Consider the following 19,822-nt stretch of genomic DNA (forward strand, 5'->3'; position numbering starts at 1 on the left):
GCCGACGCAGGAAGCAGGGTCCGCGGGGGCAGGAGGACAAGATTCTGGCAACCCGAGTCTCCAGGATGCGCTTTTTGCAAGTGCTGAGTCCAGGCCAGCGCGCGTTCGTTTCCACCTGCCGCGCCGTCGGGCGCCGTGAGGAGGCGGGGCTCGGTGGCCCTGGCCAATAAGCGACGCCGGCGCTGGCAGCTGCTGCTATAAAGGGCTGGGGGCGGCGGCGGCGCGGCCCAAAGCGCGGAGCGCGCAGCGCGGGCCAGAGGGAGGGAGGGAGGGCGGGCGAGGGGAGAGGACTGAGCACCCGCGACCGGGCAGGCCGGACTGAGGGGTAGCGGCAAAAAGCAGAGCGCCGCGATCTCTGTCGGGAAGCGCAACCTCCCCGGGCCCCGCGGGGCCGCGCAGGGGGCGTCCTCAAGCCCTCGCCCGCTCCCTCTTTCCATCTTCTGCCGCCCGCAGGCCACCCCGGGGCCCGGTCATCCGCGCGCTCATCCTCGGGCTCGGGCCCGTCCCTGGCCCTCGAGGGAGCCGCCGCCTTCATCGCTGCCTCTGCAGCGGCCACACCAGAGGCCGCCCAGGCGGGAACCCGGCGTGAGCATCGGGCGCCCCCCTAGGAGTGCACGACCCCCGGAGCCGCCCTCAACACGGACCGCGCCCGCTGGGCACACAAGAATGGTCACTGTAGGTATTCTCCTGTCGCCAAGAGAGAACTGGGGTGGGAAGGGGTTGGGTCCAGGCACCATGGAGATGGCGGGGGTGGGGGGGTAGGACCAGGCCTAGTTAGGCCCGGGTGGGGGGGGTAGGACCGCACCTCGGGCCTGAGAGTGGGCAGAGCCGCGCCCAGAGTGTTGGGGGTGCTCGGAGTCTGGCCTGAGAGACCTTGGGGAGCCAGGCTGCGACTCAGGGGGCGTCCTACGACACCCTGGAGGCGAGATTGCACCCTCTTCGGAAGGCCTGATGGGGGAGGGGCCGCGGTGGCAAAGGATGCTTCCTCCATTCAGGCTCAAGACCCCGCAGGCCTCCCAGGCAAATGCAGGGCCCCATCCCTAGTGTTGGGCCAGGCCAAGGCGGCAGAGCATCCCCAAGAGCCTTGGAGAAGCGGGTGGCGTCGGATCGCGCGTTCCGGGCCTTGGCCGCGCCCGAGAGGCGGGCGTCTCGTCCTCGAGCCCGTCGACCTTGCGGCAAGCGGGGAGGGGAGAGGAGGGGGCGCGCCCGGAGGCCCCGCGGGCCCGCCGCCGCTGCTGCCGCGTCCCTTTGTTTCTCGGCGCTTCTTCGCGGGCCGTAGCCTCGCGCGGGCGCCTCGGGCTGCGGGGAGGGGGAGGGGAAAGAAGGGACCGCGGTGTGTTGTGAGGGCGCTTCCCGGCTCCTGGACCCCAGCCTCCCGGGAGATGGGCTAGGGAGCTAAGCAACCCCCTCGGCCAGGTCCAAATGCCCCACCCCGCCAGGACTCTGGGCCTCGGGGTGACCTTGAGCGCGCCCGCCCGCCCGCGCCACTCGTTCCGCGCCTGATGCTTTCAGCAGCCACCGAGCTGGTCAGCTCCCGAGCGCCCAGCCCCGCCCGTCCGGCCACGCCCTGCCTGACCACGCCCTACCACGCCCATCTAGGTCCCGCCCCCTAGGGCCCCGGGGGGCCCGGCCTCGCCCTAGCCCTCGGATTTCCACTCGGCAGCCCGGGCGTGTCCCGGGGGCGGAGCTGGCCAGTTATAGTCCCACCCCAGCTCCACCCCCGCCCCTGCCGCGCGACTCCGCTCCCCGCGCCACCGCGCGTCCTTTGTCTGGTCCCGGCGCCCGGGCCTCCCTTTTACGCTCTTCCTATCTCTCGATCGCTGCGTGTGTGTCTCTGAACCCTATGTCTCTTTCTGGGCTCCTTTTTCGAGTCATGGCCAGCACAGTGGATGTGGGGATGTTCAGCATTCCCTCCCTACCCGGGCCTCTCCGCTCTTGGACCCTGGTATCCGCCCACCTGTCTCTGAGAAACTCAAGCCTGGCTGGCCTGCTGTGTGTCCTAAGGCTGGTTCCTTCCCCTTTCTGGGCCTTATGCTGTTTCCCCATTAGAAAAAGGGAAACTAATGCACAAAGGAGAAGAGGGTGTGGTCAGAGGTCACCCAAGGGCCTGGAAGCTTTTGGAGGCCTGGGCACACCAATGGGGATACTCTAAGGCAGAGACATTCTAGGGTCCCGCTGGGAGAAGTGAGAGAATGAATTGAGACAGTGAGTGCCCAGCATGAAGGAGAAGGGCCTAGAAGTAGGAGGCTCAGTTGGCACCACGTGGTGGCCCAGCCTTACCGTGTGTGGCCACTCAATGCCCTATTGTCGCCAGTATCTTGGCATCTGTCACTGACTGGGGCCCTAGGATACAGCTGGGGGCCAAAGGGGCTGGAAGCAGGAGGGTCTCTAAAGAGTGGTCTCAGGTGTGCTCATGGCAAATCCTTATATCACATGGATGGTGCAATAGTGGGAGAGTTGGAAAGAGTGACACAGAGAGGGGAGGGGGCAAAGAAGGGTTTGTAGTGGGGGCAGTGGAGAAGAGAGAAATGGAGAGGAAAGGGGGAGAGAAACCAAAGGAAGGAGAAACTCAGAGGCAGAGGCAGAGCAGGAGAGGCTGGAAAGGAAGGTCCCCTCCATGTCAACCTCTCCTCTCTGTCTTTGACCTGCCCTCTCCCTTCTAACCTCACCCCCATTTTCTGATGTGGACCAGTCCTAGATGTACGTGCTACCGTCATCCCAGGCCACAGATCACTGGGGGAGGGGGGAGGAGGAGGGGTGTGGCCTCCACCTATCTGATCCCCATTATCAGCTCAGCTGGCTCAGCTGCTGAGAAGGAAATGTGACACTGGCCCTGCTAAGCTGTCACAGCTGGGAGGGAGCAGGAGTGGTGGTGAGCTTAGTGGGCTAGGCCTCAAGGCCCTGGGCTGACCCTCCCTGTCAATTCCTAAGTCATCCAAGTTGGGAACACCAGTGGTGGTGACAGCCTCCTGTAACCCTGTAGACTGTGCAATCATCAGATCAGGAGTCAAATGCTGACTCCATCACCTCTATCTCTTCCCGTCACCCTTGGTGAGTCACAGGTCCCTGTAACTGACCCTCATTTCTCCATCTGAAAAATGGAGTAGACAGTCTCCACCTTTCAGTGTGGTTGTGGGAAGTCCATGAAAACTGCACATGGTCAGTACCTGGCACACAGGAGGACTTCAAAACCTGGGATCTGGGGTACCAGAAGCAGCAGCTTATATACTACAGATTGCCCACTGGACCCCCACAGCAAATACCATCAACCTATCAGAGAACTTCACCTTGCTGAGCCTGGATGGGACTTCAGAATGCGTCTCCACTCATGGAGATGCTATACCTTCCTTGGAGGGACAGAGGCCCAGAAAAGTGACATGACCATAAAGGCAACAGTAAAGAGGGTGGAGCTAGCAGCTGGCACACAGCCTCCCTCAGCAAATCTTTATCGAATGAGTAGATTTCATCAACAGAGTGCATTTATTTAATAGCAGTGCCCAGGAGCTGGCATGGCAGCTCAGTGCTAGAGTACAGGTCTAGCATTCAGAAAAGTCCTGGGTTCAATCCCCAGCACTGCAGAAAATAAAATAAATAAAAGACAATGCTCAGGGCATGGCATACAGTAGGTGCTCAGTTTTGTGTCACTGTTATTTTTATTATTAGCCTTTGTGTTCAGAGTGAGCTCTGGGGTCCAAAACCCGGCTCTGAATTTATGGTCCACCACTTCCATCCTGTGCAAGCCCCTGAGACTCACAGAGTTTTGGTTTTCACTTGGGTCGATTGGGGAAAGGAGAATGTTCAGTTTGGGGAGAATGGACTAGGAAGTTTTGCATGAAAAAAAAAAAAATCTTGTCCGGCAGGCTCTCACTCCATGACTCTGCTCTAGAATAGCAGTGAGCTCAGGCTGTGGAGTGGGCTGCTTCACAGCCCAAGCCCATGGCAGACATCACGAACCAACCAATGCACGTTCTTTTTGAGCCTGGATATGCCTTCCTAGTACTCTTCCAGGCAGTTGCCCTGAGTTGACTGGAGATATAGGGAAGTTGACCATCTGTGTTATCCTTTTGTTTTTTTCTTTTGTGCTGGGGATGAAACCCAGGCTGTCACACAGGCTAAGCAGGCACGCTACCGCTGAGCTACCTCCCCAGCCCTGTGGCATCCTTTTCATAAGAGTGAATGAGCTAGGTGTCATAGCCCATGCCTATAATCCCAGCAACTTGGGAGGCTGAGGCAAGACGATTGCAGATTCAAATCTAGCCTCAGCAACTTAGCAAGACTGTCTCAAAATAAAGAATAAAACAGGCTGGGGATGTGGCTCAGTGGTTAACATCCCTGGGGTCCAATTCCTGGTACAAAAAAAAAAGAGTGAATGAGCTGGGTGCGGTGGCACACATCTGTAATCCCAGTGACTCAGGAGGCTGAGGCAGGAAAATCACCATTTTGAGGGCAACCTCGGTAACTCAGTGAGACCCTGTTTCTAAAAGTAAATAGAGCTGGGGATGGAGCTCAGTGGTAGAGTGCCCCTGGGTTCAATCCCCAGTTTGACGCCCCTACCAAAAAAATGAGTAAATGGGAGCCAGATGCTGTGGTTTGTGCCTATAGTTCAGCTACTCTGGAGGTTGAGGCAGGAGAATCGCTTGAGCCCATGAGTTCAAGAGCGACCCCAAGGCATGGCCATAGTGTTGTAAAACAGCTCTGGAGTTTAACAGGTCCAGGTTTGAAATCGAGTTCCCCATTCCTATCGCCTAATCTCTGTATGCTCAGTTTCCTTATCTGTAAAATGGCAACTGTGTCTCCTGTCTTTCAAGATTGTTGGAAAATAAATGAAAGGATACCTCAACGTCCTTTCCTCAGTGCCTGGCACATGGTAGACACTCCGTGAAGTGGAATGATAACCAATAACAGTATAAGGAGGCAGAGATGGTGGACATGACAAACCTGCTTACGTTTTCGATGATTACGCCCATGGCAGACACAATCCCAGAATGCTTTCCAGCTGTCCCCACATGTAACTTTAGATCCTTCTGCTGCCACCATGCTTGGAATTTGGAGTTTGCAGCAGACTGGAGCTGAGATCTAGAAATATTAAGTGGCATATCTGAGAATACACAGCTGGGAAATGTTAGAGCTGACACCAGTCTTGGTTGTCAGTGGAAGTTGGAAATACAGACTTCAGATCGGGGAAACTCTTATGAAAACCCCTTGTCCACCATTTATACTCTGCTTGATCTTTGGGATTTTAAAACTGTCTGTTAACCTTAGTTTCCTCCTGTGTTAGAGTAGAGAGGGAATCTCCTCAGGATTATGAATAAGAAAAGAAAATTTTTGCAGGTAGAGTGTTTTGCACAGTGCTTGCCACACAGGAGTGCCCAGTATTTGGGGACAATTATGGTATTGCCTCTTGAGCCAGGGATGGCTGAGGTGATGTGTTCCTGCTGTTGTTTCTATTTCTGTGGCAACAGCAGACATTGCTGAGGAATCACAGCTGCCTTTTCTGCTGAAATTGTATATGACTTCTGAATCTTTTAAAATTAATTCCTCTAAGAAGTCCTGACCAATCAGTTTGATTTTATTTTGTTTTGGCGCTGGTGATTGAACCAACTTGAGTTTTCAAGTGAGGAAAAACTATTTGCCAACTGTGCCATAGGAGATGTAAGTAAATATTGGCTACTTTACCTTCCTGTGTACATGATAGACAGTACCAATCGCTCCCAGCACTATTTCCTACAGATGCCACTTTAAAATTCTCCGTATGGCTCTTCAGAGAGCCATTATCAATTATTTTGTTTGCTGCAAGGTAAACAGAGTCTCAAGAGGATAAGGGACATATTCAAGGGCATACAATGAGTTGTCAGAGCCAATACTAACTCGGTTGATTGGCATATGCCATAGTAGGAGAATGGCAGAATGGTCTCAAGTCTAGAGAGGTCTGCATATTTGTTACAGTGCTACTAAAATGTTGAGATGCTGTGTGACTTCAGCAATTTCTGTAACATTTCTAGTCTCAGCTTCCTCATCTATCCAAAAAAATAATAATATCTACATTTGAGAGAATTTGGTGTATATTACATATAAAATAGCATTTCAGTATTTTTAGTTAAAAAATACTAAATAAAGAACTCTGCAAAACTTTGACAAACTGGGAGTATAGCTCAGTGGTAGAATGCTTGGATAGCATCACAATAACCCTGGGTTTGATCCCTAGCACAACCAAAAAGAAAAAAAGAAAACCAAATCAAGTAAATTTCATTTATCCTAGATTGGTTTAATATTGGAAAATCAATTGACATAATTTGAGGTATTAATACATTAAAGCTAAAAAGTCACATTTCAATATAGAAAAATTCAATAAAATTCAACATCTATTCCTTCAAAACAATCTTGTTAGGATATTAGAACAAAAGAACAAAATTTTCTTTGTGTGCAGTGCTGGGAATAGGCCTTGCCCAAGGTAGGCAAGTGTTCTACCACTGAGCTACACCTGCAGCCCTGAAGAAAATATTCTTAATCAAGCTGGGAGCCGGGGTGCACACTTGTAATCGACTCAGGAGGCTGAGATAGGAAGATTGCAAGGTGCAGATCAGCTTCAACAACTTTACAAAACCCTGTCTCAAAAATAATAAAAAAGGACTGTGGGTGTGGCTCAGTAGTTAAGCATCCATGGGTTAAATCCCCAGTTTAAAAAAAAAAAAAATTCGGGGCTGGGATTGTGGCTCAGCCGTAGAGCGCTTGCCTAGCACTGGCAGGACCCGGGTTGGATCCTCAGCACCACATAAAAATAAAGGCATTTTTACACCTAAAAATAAATTTTTTTAAAAAATTCAAGCTGGGGATATAGCTCAGTTGGTAGAGTGCTTACCTCCCATGCACAAGGCCCTGGTTTCAATCCCCAGCAACACATACACACACACACACACACACCAAAAAAGAAAAAAAATTATCCAGATAAAAGTCATCTAGAAAAAAATCCATAGCAAAGATTATGTTTAGCCATGAAATGTTTAAAGTATTTCTCCTACTTCTTTTTGGTATTTTTTATTTGTTTGTTCCATTTATCTTTTTTGTTTTTGTTCTTTTCTCTTTCTTTCTTTTTAAAGCATTTCATTTTACATCAGTAATAAGGGAGCCAGTATCACACTGTAGCCCCTGCAATAAGACAAGAAAAATAACAGGTATAGACTAGAGATGAAGAAATAAAACGGTCATTATTTGTAGGTGCTCTATGTTATACCAGAAACAAATGATAACAAAACCCCAAAACCCAAAACAGCTCAGTGAAAGAACTATGGGAGTAAATACCTAATAAAACAATTCTGCATAAAGCAAAGGAAATATTAACACATTTGGAATCAAAATTATCTTTGGCAGGAAGAGGAAAATAAACATCTTGGAGGGGCTTATGAGGCCTTCAATGCTCTAAAAATATTAAATTTCTTATTCTGAAAAGTATTCATTTCGTTCTGAAAATGCACAGATTGATTTTGGGAATGTTTGTGTATATATAGTATATTTGCCTGTTTGCTGTTGCTATAAGCAAAATACCTGAGGCTGGATACTTATAAAAAAAAGAAGCTTACAGTTTTGGAGGCTGAAAATCCAAGAATGGGTAGGCCCATCTGTTCAGCCTCTGGTGAGGACCCTCTTGGCTGGGTCACAACATGACAGAGAAGCAGAAAGGGAAACAGCTATGTATACAAGAGGCCAAGTGCATGGGTTTATAGCATTGCTTTCTTGCAAACCCCTCATGCTTCAACATGTTGGAGGGTTCAGTCTGCAGCACTGAACCCTAAAACAAACCACTTTTGAGAGAACTAACTAGGGGCCCTTGAGAATAGCATTAATCCTTTCCAAAGGTGATGCCCCCAGTGACCTAATTACCTCCCACTAGGCCCCACCCCTTAAAGGTCCCTCCCCCAACACTGCCACACCAAAAACCAAACCTCAGCATATGAACCTTTGAGGGACACGGTCTGACCTTATCCAAGCCATAGTATGTGACATTTATTTACTCAGTGATGCTGGGGGTGGGGCCCAGGGCCTTGTGCATGCTGGGCAAGTGCTCCACCACCGAGCTGTGTCCCCAGAACACAGATGGTATCCATGAGATTTCTCACAGTAAAATCACATCAGGAGGGTTTTTTGTTTTCATTTTTCCCCCAGTGCTTTTTCCAGTAAATACAAGGAATTATTAAGAGAAAAGTGCTGTCAGGCTTGGGTTATGCCTCAGCGGTAGAGCACTTGCCTAGCATGTGTGAGGCACTGAGTTCGATCCTCAGCACCTCATATACATAAATAAATAAATAAAAATAGAGGTATTGTGTCCAACTACAACTAAAACAAACAAAACAAAAAAGAATAATGTGTTGGGAGCTGGAGCTGGGCCCAGTGGTGTGCAGCTGTAACCTAGCTACTTGGAAGGCTGAGATAGAGGGGTCACAAGTTCGGAGCCAGCCTCAGCAACTTCGTGAGGCCCTTTGCTATCTCAAAATAAAATTTAAAAAGGGCTGGGGGAGCAGCTCAGTGGTAGAATGCTTGCCTTGCTTGTGGGGTCAGTCCCTAGTACTGTGCGCGTGCGTACACACACACACAAGCAAATAATACGTTGTCCCTTGGCTGTAATCAAGTCCCCTCAGACATGGCTGACCATGACCACTGAGCCCCTCCGTGTCCCTGCTGGTCCCTGGTGTGGGGACAGGGCGGTGAGCCGGTGTGACCTGTTGTCTCCAGCAGATACTGGGGGCCATGGAGTCTCAGGTGGGGGGGGGCCCGGCCGGCCCGGCCCTGCCCAACGGGCCACTCCTTGGTACAAACGGAGCCACTGATGACAGCAAGACCAACCTCATCGTCAACTACTTGCCCCAGAACATGACCCAGGATGAGTTCAAGAGTCTCTTCGGCAGCATTGGTGACATCGAGTCCTGCAAGTTGGTTCGGGACAAGATCACAGGTGTGGCTCCTAGCAGGTGGGAGGGTGGGAGGCGGGAGGAGAGAGGTGTGAAGGGACAGGTTTTACCCTAGGAGGAGTGGGGGCCAGTGGGGGACAGGGAAAGGTGGTTTGGGGTGGGGAGGGTCAGCCTCTCAGGCCTAAGCTTGAGGGGACACTGGCAAACCCCAGCATTGGGCAGGAAGGTCATTACCCTGGTCCTGCCACAGGGCAGAGCCTCGGCTACGGGTTTGTGAACTATTCTGACCCCAACGATGCAGACAAAGCCATCAACACCCTCAACGGCCTCAAATTGCAGACGAAGACCATCAAGGTCAGTGTCTTTATTCTCACCAGCCAACAGTCACCGCCCCTCCCGTGTTCTCCCGTTGCCCACCCTCCATCCCCAAGGGGCCAGGCCTGAGTCTCTCCTTCCTGATTGGCTCACTGGCGAAGCCTTGGCTTCTCTGAGCCTCAGTTTCTGTACCTGTTAATGGGGAGAGTATAAGCCCTGCCTTCTCTGGAGGCTGGGGAAGTGAGCCAGGCCTGGAGGTGGGGCAGGGTAACCAGGGTCCTCTGGGCAGCCCCCTCCCTGTCTTTGTCCTGGAAATGGGGGTGGGGGCCCATCTGCCATCTGGGGCCTAATTAGGGTCTGGGAGGGTGGGATTATGGAAAGCCCTTCCCCCACCTTTGTGTGATGCCCCTCCCCCATGGCCTCCACTCTCAGCAGCTGCAGCTGGGACCCTACCAGCCCAGGTTCCCTTGGGGGGGAATCACCATGGAAACCCTTCTCTAAGTCCGCCTGGGGGTGTGTGGGCTCCGCCCTGCAAATCTGCTCCTGGACCCTGGGGGAGGTGGGTGGGGGCTGCCCATCTGGCCCCCAGTTTGCCAGGGGAACAGAGGTACAGGAATCTCTTGCCCTCCCTCACTGGGGGGCTGGGGAGATGAGGTCGTGACCCAAAGGGCCTCTCCATGGCCAACTGGCTTAGAGGTCCCTGGGGGCATGAGGGTGGACCCTAGTGACTGACTGTGTTTGTACACGTCTGTGAGTGTCACCCGGAGCCATGAAACAGGTTAGTGATGTGGTGGTTGTGACATGGTATCAGTCAAGTGGCTGCCATCATTGGTCTGAGTGGTGAAGACCTGCAGTGGTCCCCGTGGGTCTGTAGATCTGGTGTTATTGTGACAGGTGCTTAGTGACATACTGCAGCTCCCACAGTGACCCGGTAGGGCACCATGGGTGTCTGTCATGGTGACATTGTGTGGGTGTGTCTACCTGTGCCCTGTGTTGGGGTAGAAAGTGTGCAACATCGTGTGCTTGTACGGTGGGCGACTGGCATGTCATTCGTCGACTCTTACTGTAGTTCGTGAAGCCTCCTGTGTCATCATGAATATGGGGATGGCCTTGTGACAGTCTCCTGCTGGCTTGTCCCTGTGCCATGCAGGGCGGTGCTTCTTGGCCTCCTGTGGGTCCCTGTGTGTGTCCCTGCCTGCGTGACAATCCTGTGAACTTGGGTCTGACTGGTCGCACCGGAAGACTTGGACCAAAGTGTTTTGAGTGCCTCATGTGCCAGGTCCCATCCTGGGAGGACTTTGGCCCACCTCTGCCTGCCCTCAGGGAGCCCAGGCCGTAGAGACTAGGAAGGCCCATCAGACCTATTTTGTGCCTCAGAGAATCCCAGACCCCAGCACCTACCCCGAAGCTCAAGCCCCTCTTCTCCCCTCAAATCTGATCCATGAGTTAACCCTCCCTCGCCCTTCAAAGCTCCCAGCCCTGCGGGAGAGAGAGAAAACCCTCAAATTCGTGGCTGTGATTTTTCAGTTTTTATTTATTATTTGCCTATTTATTTGCAGTGCTGCAGGTGGAACCCAGGGCCTCTCACAAGCTAGGCCAGCGCTCTGCCACCGAGCCACAGCCCCAGCTCCACGACTATGACTTTAAAAGTTACTCTTGTAGAAATGACAGTGGCCCATGTGTCTGTTGCTAGAGGACCCCAGGTGCATGCAATTGCAATAATCAGAATCCAGCCCCTCGGCCCACCCGCACCCTCCCGCACCCAAACTCACTTCATTTGTTTTTTGTTTGTTTGTTCTTACGGGTTTTTTGTTTTGTTTTGTTTTTTGTGGTACTGGGGATTGAACCCAGGGCCTTGGGTATGCGAGGCAGGCGCTCTACCAACGGAGCTCTATCCCCAGCCCTCATTTTTTAAATTAGTTATTTCCAATGAAGCCATACACCTTCACAACTCACTGCCCCCAACAAAAGCCAGGCCCTTGACAGTGACTCCCTAAGCAGATGTTGATTTAGAAGAAATAGAAAGTAGAGATCAGCAGAAATAAGGGGGAGGGGAGCCCCACAGTGGCAGGTCATCCAGTGAGCCTTGGGGGTGGGGCCTCCAGGCCACAGCTCCAGGACATGGATAAACACGCAGTGAGATGGGTCACACAGTGCTGCTGCTTTGTAAATGGACTTTTCTTTCCCCCACTTCACAATACTCACCACTGTTTCAGGAAGATAATGTACACGTCCACCATTTTCAAAACAGCTGAGAGAGTTTCAGTGTTGAGCTGGACCCTGATTAGTGATGCGACTTGAATGATAGGACCAACATGTATAACTCACAACTGAGAAGAGTACTTTGAGAAGTAGGGATCGGGACCACACTCAGATGGCAGGGGACAGGGAGTGTGTTTCAGCTGAAACCTGGAAAAGAAGGAAAGGGAAGAGCATTCCAGCCAGAAAGAAGAGCATGAGGCTGGAACTTGCGGGGTGTATTTGACAAAAATGGAGAACACTGTGTCATTAGATCAGAGCAAACAAGGGGAGGAGTGGGGGAGATGAAGGTAGATTAGTGGTAGGGCAGAGTGCACAAGGCCTTGTGGGCTACAGGAAGAAATTTAGCTTTAATGCTGAGGAAGGTGGGAGCCATGGAGGGTTCTGTGTGGAGGAGGGACTTGACAGGGCTCAAGTGTTCACAGGCGCCCTCTGGCTGCTGTTGGGGGAACATATTGAAGGTTGAACACAGGTCCATGGTGGAGCTGGGCTAGGGTGGAAGTAGGGAGTATGCAGATTCCAGATAATTAGGAAGGTGCAGCCAACAGGGTTTATGGTGGATTCAAAGAATGAAGGACAGAGAGGTGTTGAGACACGCAAGGCTGGAGGCTTGAGCATCAGGAGGACAGAACTGCCATTACTTTGGTCACCCAAGGTTGGGGGCACTCCCAATCCAGTGCAGCCATGCTGAGCATGGGCACCTGTGATACCCCTATGTCACCCTCTGCCTCCGGGTGCCCCCGAAGTCTACAGATCAGGGGCAAGGACTTTGTTGGGGAACACCTGGGAGTCGGCAGCCTGGAGCTGGTAGCCAAAGGCCTGAATGACCCCAGGAGCCCAGCGTAGTGAGGGGCCCACTCTCCAAGGGAGAGGGAAAAATCAAAGTTTGTTGATGGGGTAATGAGTATGCATGCAGGTCCCCAGAGGACTTGTGACCCGAGCCGCGGGGCAATCCTGACGTCCTCAGGTGACAGTTTCCTGTTCCCCACTCTCCCTAAAACCATGTAGGCACAGCCACGCCCCTCCCCCGTGCCACCTGGCCCCACAGTGACACTAGAGAGGGGTCTCCGCAGCTCTGTGAAAGGGACCTTTCCTAACTGTCCATGCGATGCCCCCCCCCAGGTGTCCTATGCCAGACCCAGTTCCGCATCCATCCGGGATGCCAACCTGTACGTCAGCGGGCTCCCCAAGACCATGAGCCAGAAAGAGATGGAGCAGCTCTTCTCCCAGTATGGTCGCATCATCACCTCTCGCATCCTGGTGGACCAGGTCACAGGTCAGGCTGCGCGGAGGGTGCACCTGACCGGGGAGCGGGGCAAAGGCCCTGGGGCGGGCAAAGCGGAGCAACCATGAATGGCAGGGCGAGAGGTGGGTCGGCGGGACTCCTGACTGGCGCCCTCACCCCTGGCAGGTGTCTCTCGGGGTGTGGGATTCATCCGCTTTGACAAGAGGATCGAGGCCGAGGAGGCCATCAAAGGACTGAACGGGCAGAAGCCGCTGGGTGCGGCGGAGCCCATCACGGTCAAGTTCGCCAATAATCCAAGTCAGAAGACGGGGCAGGCGCTGCTCACTCACCTCTACCAGTCCTCGGCCCGGCGCTACGCAGGCCCCCTGCACCACCAGACGCAGCGCTTCCGGTGAGCCTCGGGCCACCGCCCGCTCCCCTAGGTCCCCAGGTCCCCAGGCCCCCAGGCCCCGCGGGCTCCGGCTTGCAGCCCCCACCCCAACCCCACTCCCCCCAGGCTCCACACAGCCGTGCCCTGCGGCCACTGTGTGGCATTATCATTATTAGGTACTGGAAATTGAACCCAGGAGCTCTTCCCGCCTCTTTCTTTCTTTCTGATACCTGGGGATTGAACCCAGGGCGCTTAACCACCGAGCCACATCCCCAGCCCTTTTATTTTTTATTTTGAGACAAGGTCTAGCTGAGTTGCTGTGGCTGGTCTTGAACTTGCCATCCTCCTGCCTCAGCCTTCTGAGTTGCCAGAGGCACAGCAGCCTCATGAGAACAGAACTTATATTTCCCCCTTTTTATGGAAGAGGACCCTGAGGTACAGACAGGCATCACAGGGGGACAATGGGAGCTCCTCATGGACCCTGGGTGGCCGTGGCAAGTTACCCACCCTCCAAGTGCTCTAGCAGAGTTGACTATGCTGTTATTGTTGCCTCTGCGAGGATTTATCCTTCCCAGAGAGACCGAGTCCTGGGCCCAGACAGCACCCGCCAGCCAGCAGGGAGGGGGAGGATGAGGACGCCGGGGCAGGCGGGCAGCAGCAGGGCAGGCGAGAGGCGGTGCCCGAGTGACCGCCGCTCGGTGCCAGGCGGTGTCCAGCCGGGCGGGGAGCAGGCAGCGGGCGGGGGCAGGGCTCTGCCGCAGGCTGGCCTGGTGGGGGTGGGGAGGACAGGCCAGCCTGTGGCGTCACTACAGCGGGGTGTGTCCAGTGGACACCTCTGACCAACACTTCTGCCTCCACAGGCTGGACAATTTGCTCAACATGGCCTACGGAGTCAAGAGGTAACAGTGCCCCCGCCCCACTGCCCCCATCCCCTCACCGTCCCTCCTTGGACCCCTGCCCGGCTGTACCCCTACCCCATTGCACTTTGCCCCAGGACCACCAGCGTAGCCTTGTCTGCTTGTGCTTAGGAACAGCATGGCCACTAAGAGATTGACACCAGGCAGACCGCGGTTCTGACCCTCGGGACCTCCCTGCCTCTCAGGGGCTGTCAGTATCCACAGAGCTGCTCTGGAGTGTGGGTCCAGGGGGGCGGCACGCGCCCTCCTGTTTTTTCTTCCCATTCCAATGAAAGGCAAGCAGAGCTGCCTGGGTACGACTCACCCCCTGGCCCCACATGAAGTCCCCGGGATCCACTGGCCACTGTTGATCATATGCGTCAAGGGTCCCAGAATGACCCCCTCCTGCTCCAAAGTTGGGGTAGACCTGTGGCCCCCGCACCACTGATCTTGTGGAAGTCCCCATGGTCATTGCTCAACAAGCCACCCAGGGCATGCTGAGAGGTGGGCTCTTGCCTTGGGGTGGGAGACTAGTGTGTTGGGGTCAGACCTTGTCCCTCCTGGAGGTGAAGTGACACTGAGCTGGTGCTCAGCACATAGTGAGCACTCAATAAAAGGTGGCCATCTGACGACTACTGTTACTGTTGTTCCTGACCTTAGTCTAGGGGGGAAAGAGATTGGAAAATGAGCAGGACTGATGCAGAGATAGAGATCAGGACTGTGCACGGACGGCATGAGGGGCTTGGACCAGCAGAGACCCCAACCCTCTAGGCGACCTTAGTACGGAGGCCTGGTGGTGGAGTCCCTGGCAGCAGGAGCAGGCTGGGCAAAGGCCCAGGCGAGGGAGCAAGCAGTCAGGCCCAGGCGGTCAGGGGTAAATGGTCCAGCTCTTAGGGTCCCTCCTACCCTCGTCACCAAAAGCTGAGTGATTTAATTCTGAAGGTTGGGGACAGGAAGAATGCCAGGGAGGCAATTTTGTCCTTTCGGTAGTTCATTCCTTAAGGACCTCGAGAGCGTTTCATTAATTCACTTAAACACCTCCTGAATATCTCCTGGGTGCTGTTCTAGAGCTGTAGTGTGCCAGGGAGTAGATTCTAGCAGAAGAATGTGAAGTTGATAATAGTTCAGCCATCCCCCTTATCCCCTGGAACCATAAATAATGCTGAACTCCACATGGCCCTTGTTTTCCCATACATAGGGATACCATGGAATGTTTTCACTTAACAAGTATTTACACACTGAGGTTGTGACTTTTGTAGTGTGAGATGCTACAGAAAAATTAGCACAATTTCATGGATAGATTTGTTTTTAGCATAGATCTTAGCAACCTCAGCAGTGTTTTTTTCTCTTTTCTTTAAGTTGAGAACTTTCACCTTTTTTTAAAGAAACTTTATCATTTCTCTTTGGCATATCTGAATTGCAGCATCACTACTCTTACACTTTGGGGTCATTGATTAAGAAAAAGAAGTGTTACTTGAACACAAGTATTGCGATGTTAAGACAGCTGGTCTGATACCTGATATGGTTTATTAAGTGACTAATGGGTGGGTAGTATATACAGTGTGGATACACTGGGCAGAGATAAATCACATCTTGGGCAAGACAGGATGAGATTTCACCTTGCTACTCAGAACAGTGTGCAATTTAAAATTTCTGAGTTGTTTATTTCTGGAATTTCCTGCTTAGTATTTTCAAAATAAGATTGACTACAGGTAACTGAAACTGCAGGAGGTAAAACTCTGGATAAGGGGGACCACTGTATATGATTTGAGTAGGAAAATGCTGGAAAGGGGCAGAAGGATGAGGAGGTGGGCCACTTTATGGAGACATAGGAGGCCACCTTGAGGGGGTGCTATCTATGCTGAGATGGAGGAGAGGCTCTGAACCCCCTGTGTTCATGTGCCAGCACTCAGCCCTGTTCTTCCAAAGAGGGTCTTCAGCCAGGTGAGGGTGCCAGGGTGCCTGGGGGGTGGGGAAATGGGGGCAGAGTTGCCCGAGGTAGTGTCAGGGTAGTGTCAGAATGGAGTCAGAGTTAGGGTGAGAGAAGAAGTTGGGTGGGAGGATGGACTGAGGGAAGGGAGGCAGCGAGGGTGCATTAGGGTTGAGATCTACAGGGCCCAGGACCAGTTAGGGTCCAAAGGTCATGGGATTGTTACAGATGGAGCAGATCATGGGTTGGTTCAGCCTAATGTTCAGGGAGGGTCTGAGGCCCAGACAAGTTTGAGATCAGAGCTGGTGTCTCCAGGTCAGAGTCAGAGGCCATAGGGTCACTGCAAGCTCAGGACAGCACAGGGTCAAACACACAGCAGGCCCAATGAAGAGTCCCAGTGGCACCAGGGCATCCCATGGTCCCGGCGGGGTCGGAGGCATGCTGGGGATCAGGGCAGAGCCCGCGTGACCCCCAAAGTAGTCCCCTGTCGCTCATCGCCAGGTTCTCGCCGATCGCCATCGATGGCATGAGTGGCCTGGCGGGCGTGGGCCTGTCAGGGGGCGCGGCCGGTGCCGGCTGGTGCATCTTCGTGTACAACCTGTCTCCGGAGGCCGATGAGAGCGTGCTGTGGCAGCTGTTTGGGCCCTTTGGGGCAGTCACCAATGTCAAGGTCATTCGCGATTTCACCACCAACAAATGCAAGGGCTTCGGCTTCGTCACCATGACCAACTATGACGAGGCAGCCATGGCCATCGCCAGCCTCAACGGCTACCGCCTGGGCGAGCGCGTGCTGCAGGTGTCCTTCAAGACCAGCAAACAGCACAAGGCCTGAGCTGCCCCGCCGCCCCCGCCCCGGGCAGCAGAGAGAGAGAGAGAGAGAGAGAGAGAGAGAGAGAGGAGGGGCCCGAGAGAGAGAGCCCAGGCAGACCCACAGCCCTACGAAGCCACAGGGTGAGCACTCGGGGAGCAGGAGGGTCTGCAGGGGAGGGGGTGCCCGGGGGTCCCCCACTCCGCTCTCCCTGCCCCCCCCATCCCAGGCTGGGCTGTTCACTCTCTCGTCTTGGTTTGGTTCATGGTGAAGGTTATTGTTTCTTTTCTCGGTTAAAAAGAAAGCAGAGACGAGCCCCCCAGTCCCCCCTCCATGGGATGGCTTGGGGGACATGGGGTGCCCTCTCAGGCCCCCTTGCCCAGGCTTCCCAACACGTCGGTGGGCCTGGAGAGAGAGGGGAGGGAACAGGTTTAAAAATCCCCAAAAAAGTGAAACATGAAGAGGGGTGTGGGCATTCCCAGCCCCCCAGAGCCCCTGGGTGGAATTCGGGGAGCAGGGGGCGGGGCTGGAAGCAGAAACAAAATGAAAAACAGGGGAGGGTGGGAGGGGAAGAAAAACTCTATTTTTGTAAAAAGGGAAAAAGACCTCGTGGAGAATTTTTACTGGGGATTCTTGAACTTGAAAAAAAAATCACAAAAAAAGACAAAAAAAAAAAAAAAAAAGAAACTATTTTGGCAGGTTATGTTTACCAACTGGGGCAGGGGTGTGGGGAGCAGGGCTGAGGGGCCGGGAGTCCACAGGGCCACACACAGAGGAACAGCCACACGAAGACATGCAAGGGCACATGCTGACACCACAGGGGCAGAGACAGGCACGGACACACTCAGAGGTCATTCAGGAACTTGCTGGCCAAACCCAGACACGTGGACAGGGGTAAACCTCAACAAAGAAGGAGACAAGTTTGGGGCTACATAATGTGGACACAGACAAAGGTGGCCATACATACATGTAGGCGTGCCAACACACCCACAGGTCCACACGGACACACGATCGTGGACACAAGTCTGCTTGGATGTGTGGATCTAGACACCTGGTCACAGAGACACAAACACCCAGGAACACATGCACAGCACCCCACAGGCCCAGCAAGAGATCCCACCCCAGCCCTGACCCTGTCACTTCCTCCAGGCTGGCCCGGCCCCCCCTCCCAGAGTCCCCTTGGCTCCAACGTGCCCCAACCCCAGGTTCTCTGCACAGCTCTCTCCTGGCTCATCAGGGGTCTCCCTGCTGCCCACCAACAGGCGTGCACACGCAGTGTCCATGCATCCAGACACACAATACCTCGTTCCACTTTGGCATCATGGTGGGCTGGAGGCAGTCCCCACCCCCCACAACACTTGAGGCCAAAGGACCCCCTGTCCCTGGGGCTCAGCCTCCCTGGGCTGAGGGAGAGGCCCAGCCCTGAGCCTCCCCCATCCAGGGCTGGGCTTCCCCAGCAGCAAGCACCCAGCAACCCACCAGGCCCAGGGTGGATGGGCCCTGCGGCCCAGCCCCATGTCCCTTCCCGTCCACTCGTTACCCCTTTTGGTTTGTTGGGTTTTGTGTCTTTCCAGGTTGGGGAGGGCAGTGGACAAGCCCCCATCTGGAGCTCCAGCCCTGGCTTCTGTCTGGATTTTGCTCCTGCCTCCCTTTTCATTCTTTTAAAAAAATTCCAACAGAAGCCAAAGACTGGAGCCCCGGGGAGCCCTCAAAGCCCCCACCCACCCCTCAGTGGGCCCAGTCAGAACTGAAAATTGCAAAGCCCCCCGACTAGTTCTAGTTGCCTTCTCCCGGTGTCCTCTGCGTTTGGTGTCTGGCCATGGCCCCATCTGGACGTCCAACTCTCTCTCCCCACCCCTCCCGGTGTTGTTCTTAAACGTCTGTGGAGCTTCTGCTGCAAGGAACAAAAAGAAAAAAAAAAAACAAAAAAAAAACGTCAAAAAAGCGACAAAATTAAAAAAAAAAATAAAAGCCAACCAAACGAGAGAAAAAAAAAGCAACAAAAAGAAGAAAAAAAAAAACCACACACAGAAGAGATTAAAAAAAAAAAGGAAAAAAAAAAAAAAGACATAAACTGGCACCAGTTAACTTTCTTGTACTTTTTTGCTGAATTTAGCTTCTTGTAGTTTTAACTTATTGCTATGTTAACTATTTATTATTCCTGTTGCCCTGTAAGGAGATTTGTGTATATTTCTGTTACTTCATCCAGTTTGCAAGTTAAAGGAACGATGATGTTCTCTTTGTTTCTTTAAGTTTTGCCGAGATGTGGTTATGCCTAATTTATTTATAAAAGGGGAAGTGGAATCATTAAAGTAATAATAATTATTAATAACAGTAATGGTAGCCGAGTGGCACCCGGGGGGCGTGGGCTTCTGTGGGTCAGACCCCATGGCCAGCGACGTCCGGGGGTCTCAATGGGATTATTTTTGCTCTTGTCTTGAGAATTTTTTCAGTCCTCTTAGCTGGTGAAACCCCTAGCTTGTTCATGATACACAAACCTATTTATTCTTGTGGTTTTAAGTCCTCCTTCCTTTCCCCCTCCCTTCCAGCAGGGCAGGGACCCCTTAACGGGTCCACCCCCTCTTTCCCTGCTGTTTCTGGGGCTTTCTCCCCTCTGCCCTCCGCACATGCTGGAGGCATCCGAGCAATAAGGGCTGGGTTTGTCCCCCACCCTGGGGGGGCCAGGCTCTGGAGAGGGGGCACCTCCCCACACCCCCCACCGAGGCCTGGGCAGGGCCCTGCCACCCCCAAGACTGGGAGGGGACTTCTTTTTCTAAAACACAAAGCTCAGCCCAGCCAGGCCCCCTCCCTGGAGGCCAGCCCCTCCCCCCAGGGGGCCAGGCCAAGGGCTCCCAGGAGAGGGGGGCCTCGGTCTTCCACGTCCCTGGGGGTCAGGGGCAGGGCCAGCGGGGAGGAGGCTCAGCCCCTCCAACCCTCCCTTCATCCTGTTATTTATTCGGAAGGTTTCAAATCACGACAGAGTCCATGTTGGAGGTGATAAAGAACTGTTAAAAAAAAAAAAAGACAAAAAAAAAAAAACAACAACAAGAACACTTTGCGTTGCGTTTAGACTATTTATTACCGGGATTCCAGGC

At 53.3% G+C, this 19,822-nt stretch overlaps 1 protein-coding gene across 2 annotated transcripts; it reads left to right on the forward strand.

Annotated features, from left to right (window-relative positions):
- The first annotated feature begins 301 nt into the window (after positions 1-301).
- Elavl3 (ELAV like RNA binding protein 3) lies at positions 302-17,258 on the forward strand. Of its 2 annotated transcripts, none has more exons than XM_027955244.2 (7): positions 302-675; positions 8,728-8,947; positions 9,154-9,257; positions 12,600-12,753; positions 12,889-13,114; positions 13,954-13,992; positions 16,400-17,258. In XM_027955244.2, exons 1-7 carry the CDS (start codon positions 667-669, stop codon positions 16,749-16,751), a joined length of 1,104 nt encoding a protein of 367 aa, XP_027811045.1. In that variant the 5' UTR covers positions 302-666; the 3' UTR covers positions 16,752-17,258. The 2 variants fall into 2 exon arrangements, with proteins under 2 accessions (XP_027811045.1, XP_027811046.1); XM_027955245.2 differs by having other exon boundaries at positions 16,421-17,258.
- Positions 17,259-19,822: the final 2,564 nt, after the last annotated feature.

This window comes from Marmota flaviventris, chromosome 1, assembly GCF_047511675.1.
Source record: "Marmota flaviventris isolate mMarFla1 chromosome 1, mMarFla1.hap1, whole genome shotgun sequence".
Lineage (NCBI taxonomy): Eukaryota > Metazoa > Chordata > Mammalia > Rodentia > Sciuridae > Marmota > Marmota flaviventris.

Coding starts and splice junctions, on each gene's coding strand:
- Elavl3 (XM_027955244.2), top strand. Junction 8,948..9,153: donor GGTTCGGGACAAGATCACAG/GTGTGGCTCCTA, acceptor GTCCTGCCACAG/GGCAGAGCCTCGGCTACGGG. Junction 12,754..12,888: donor CCTGGTGGACCAGGTCACAG/GTCAGGCTGCGC, acceptor CACCCCTGGCAG/GTGTCTCTCGGGGTGTGGGA.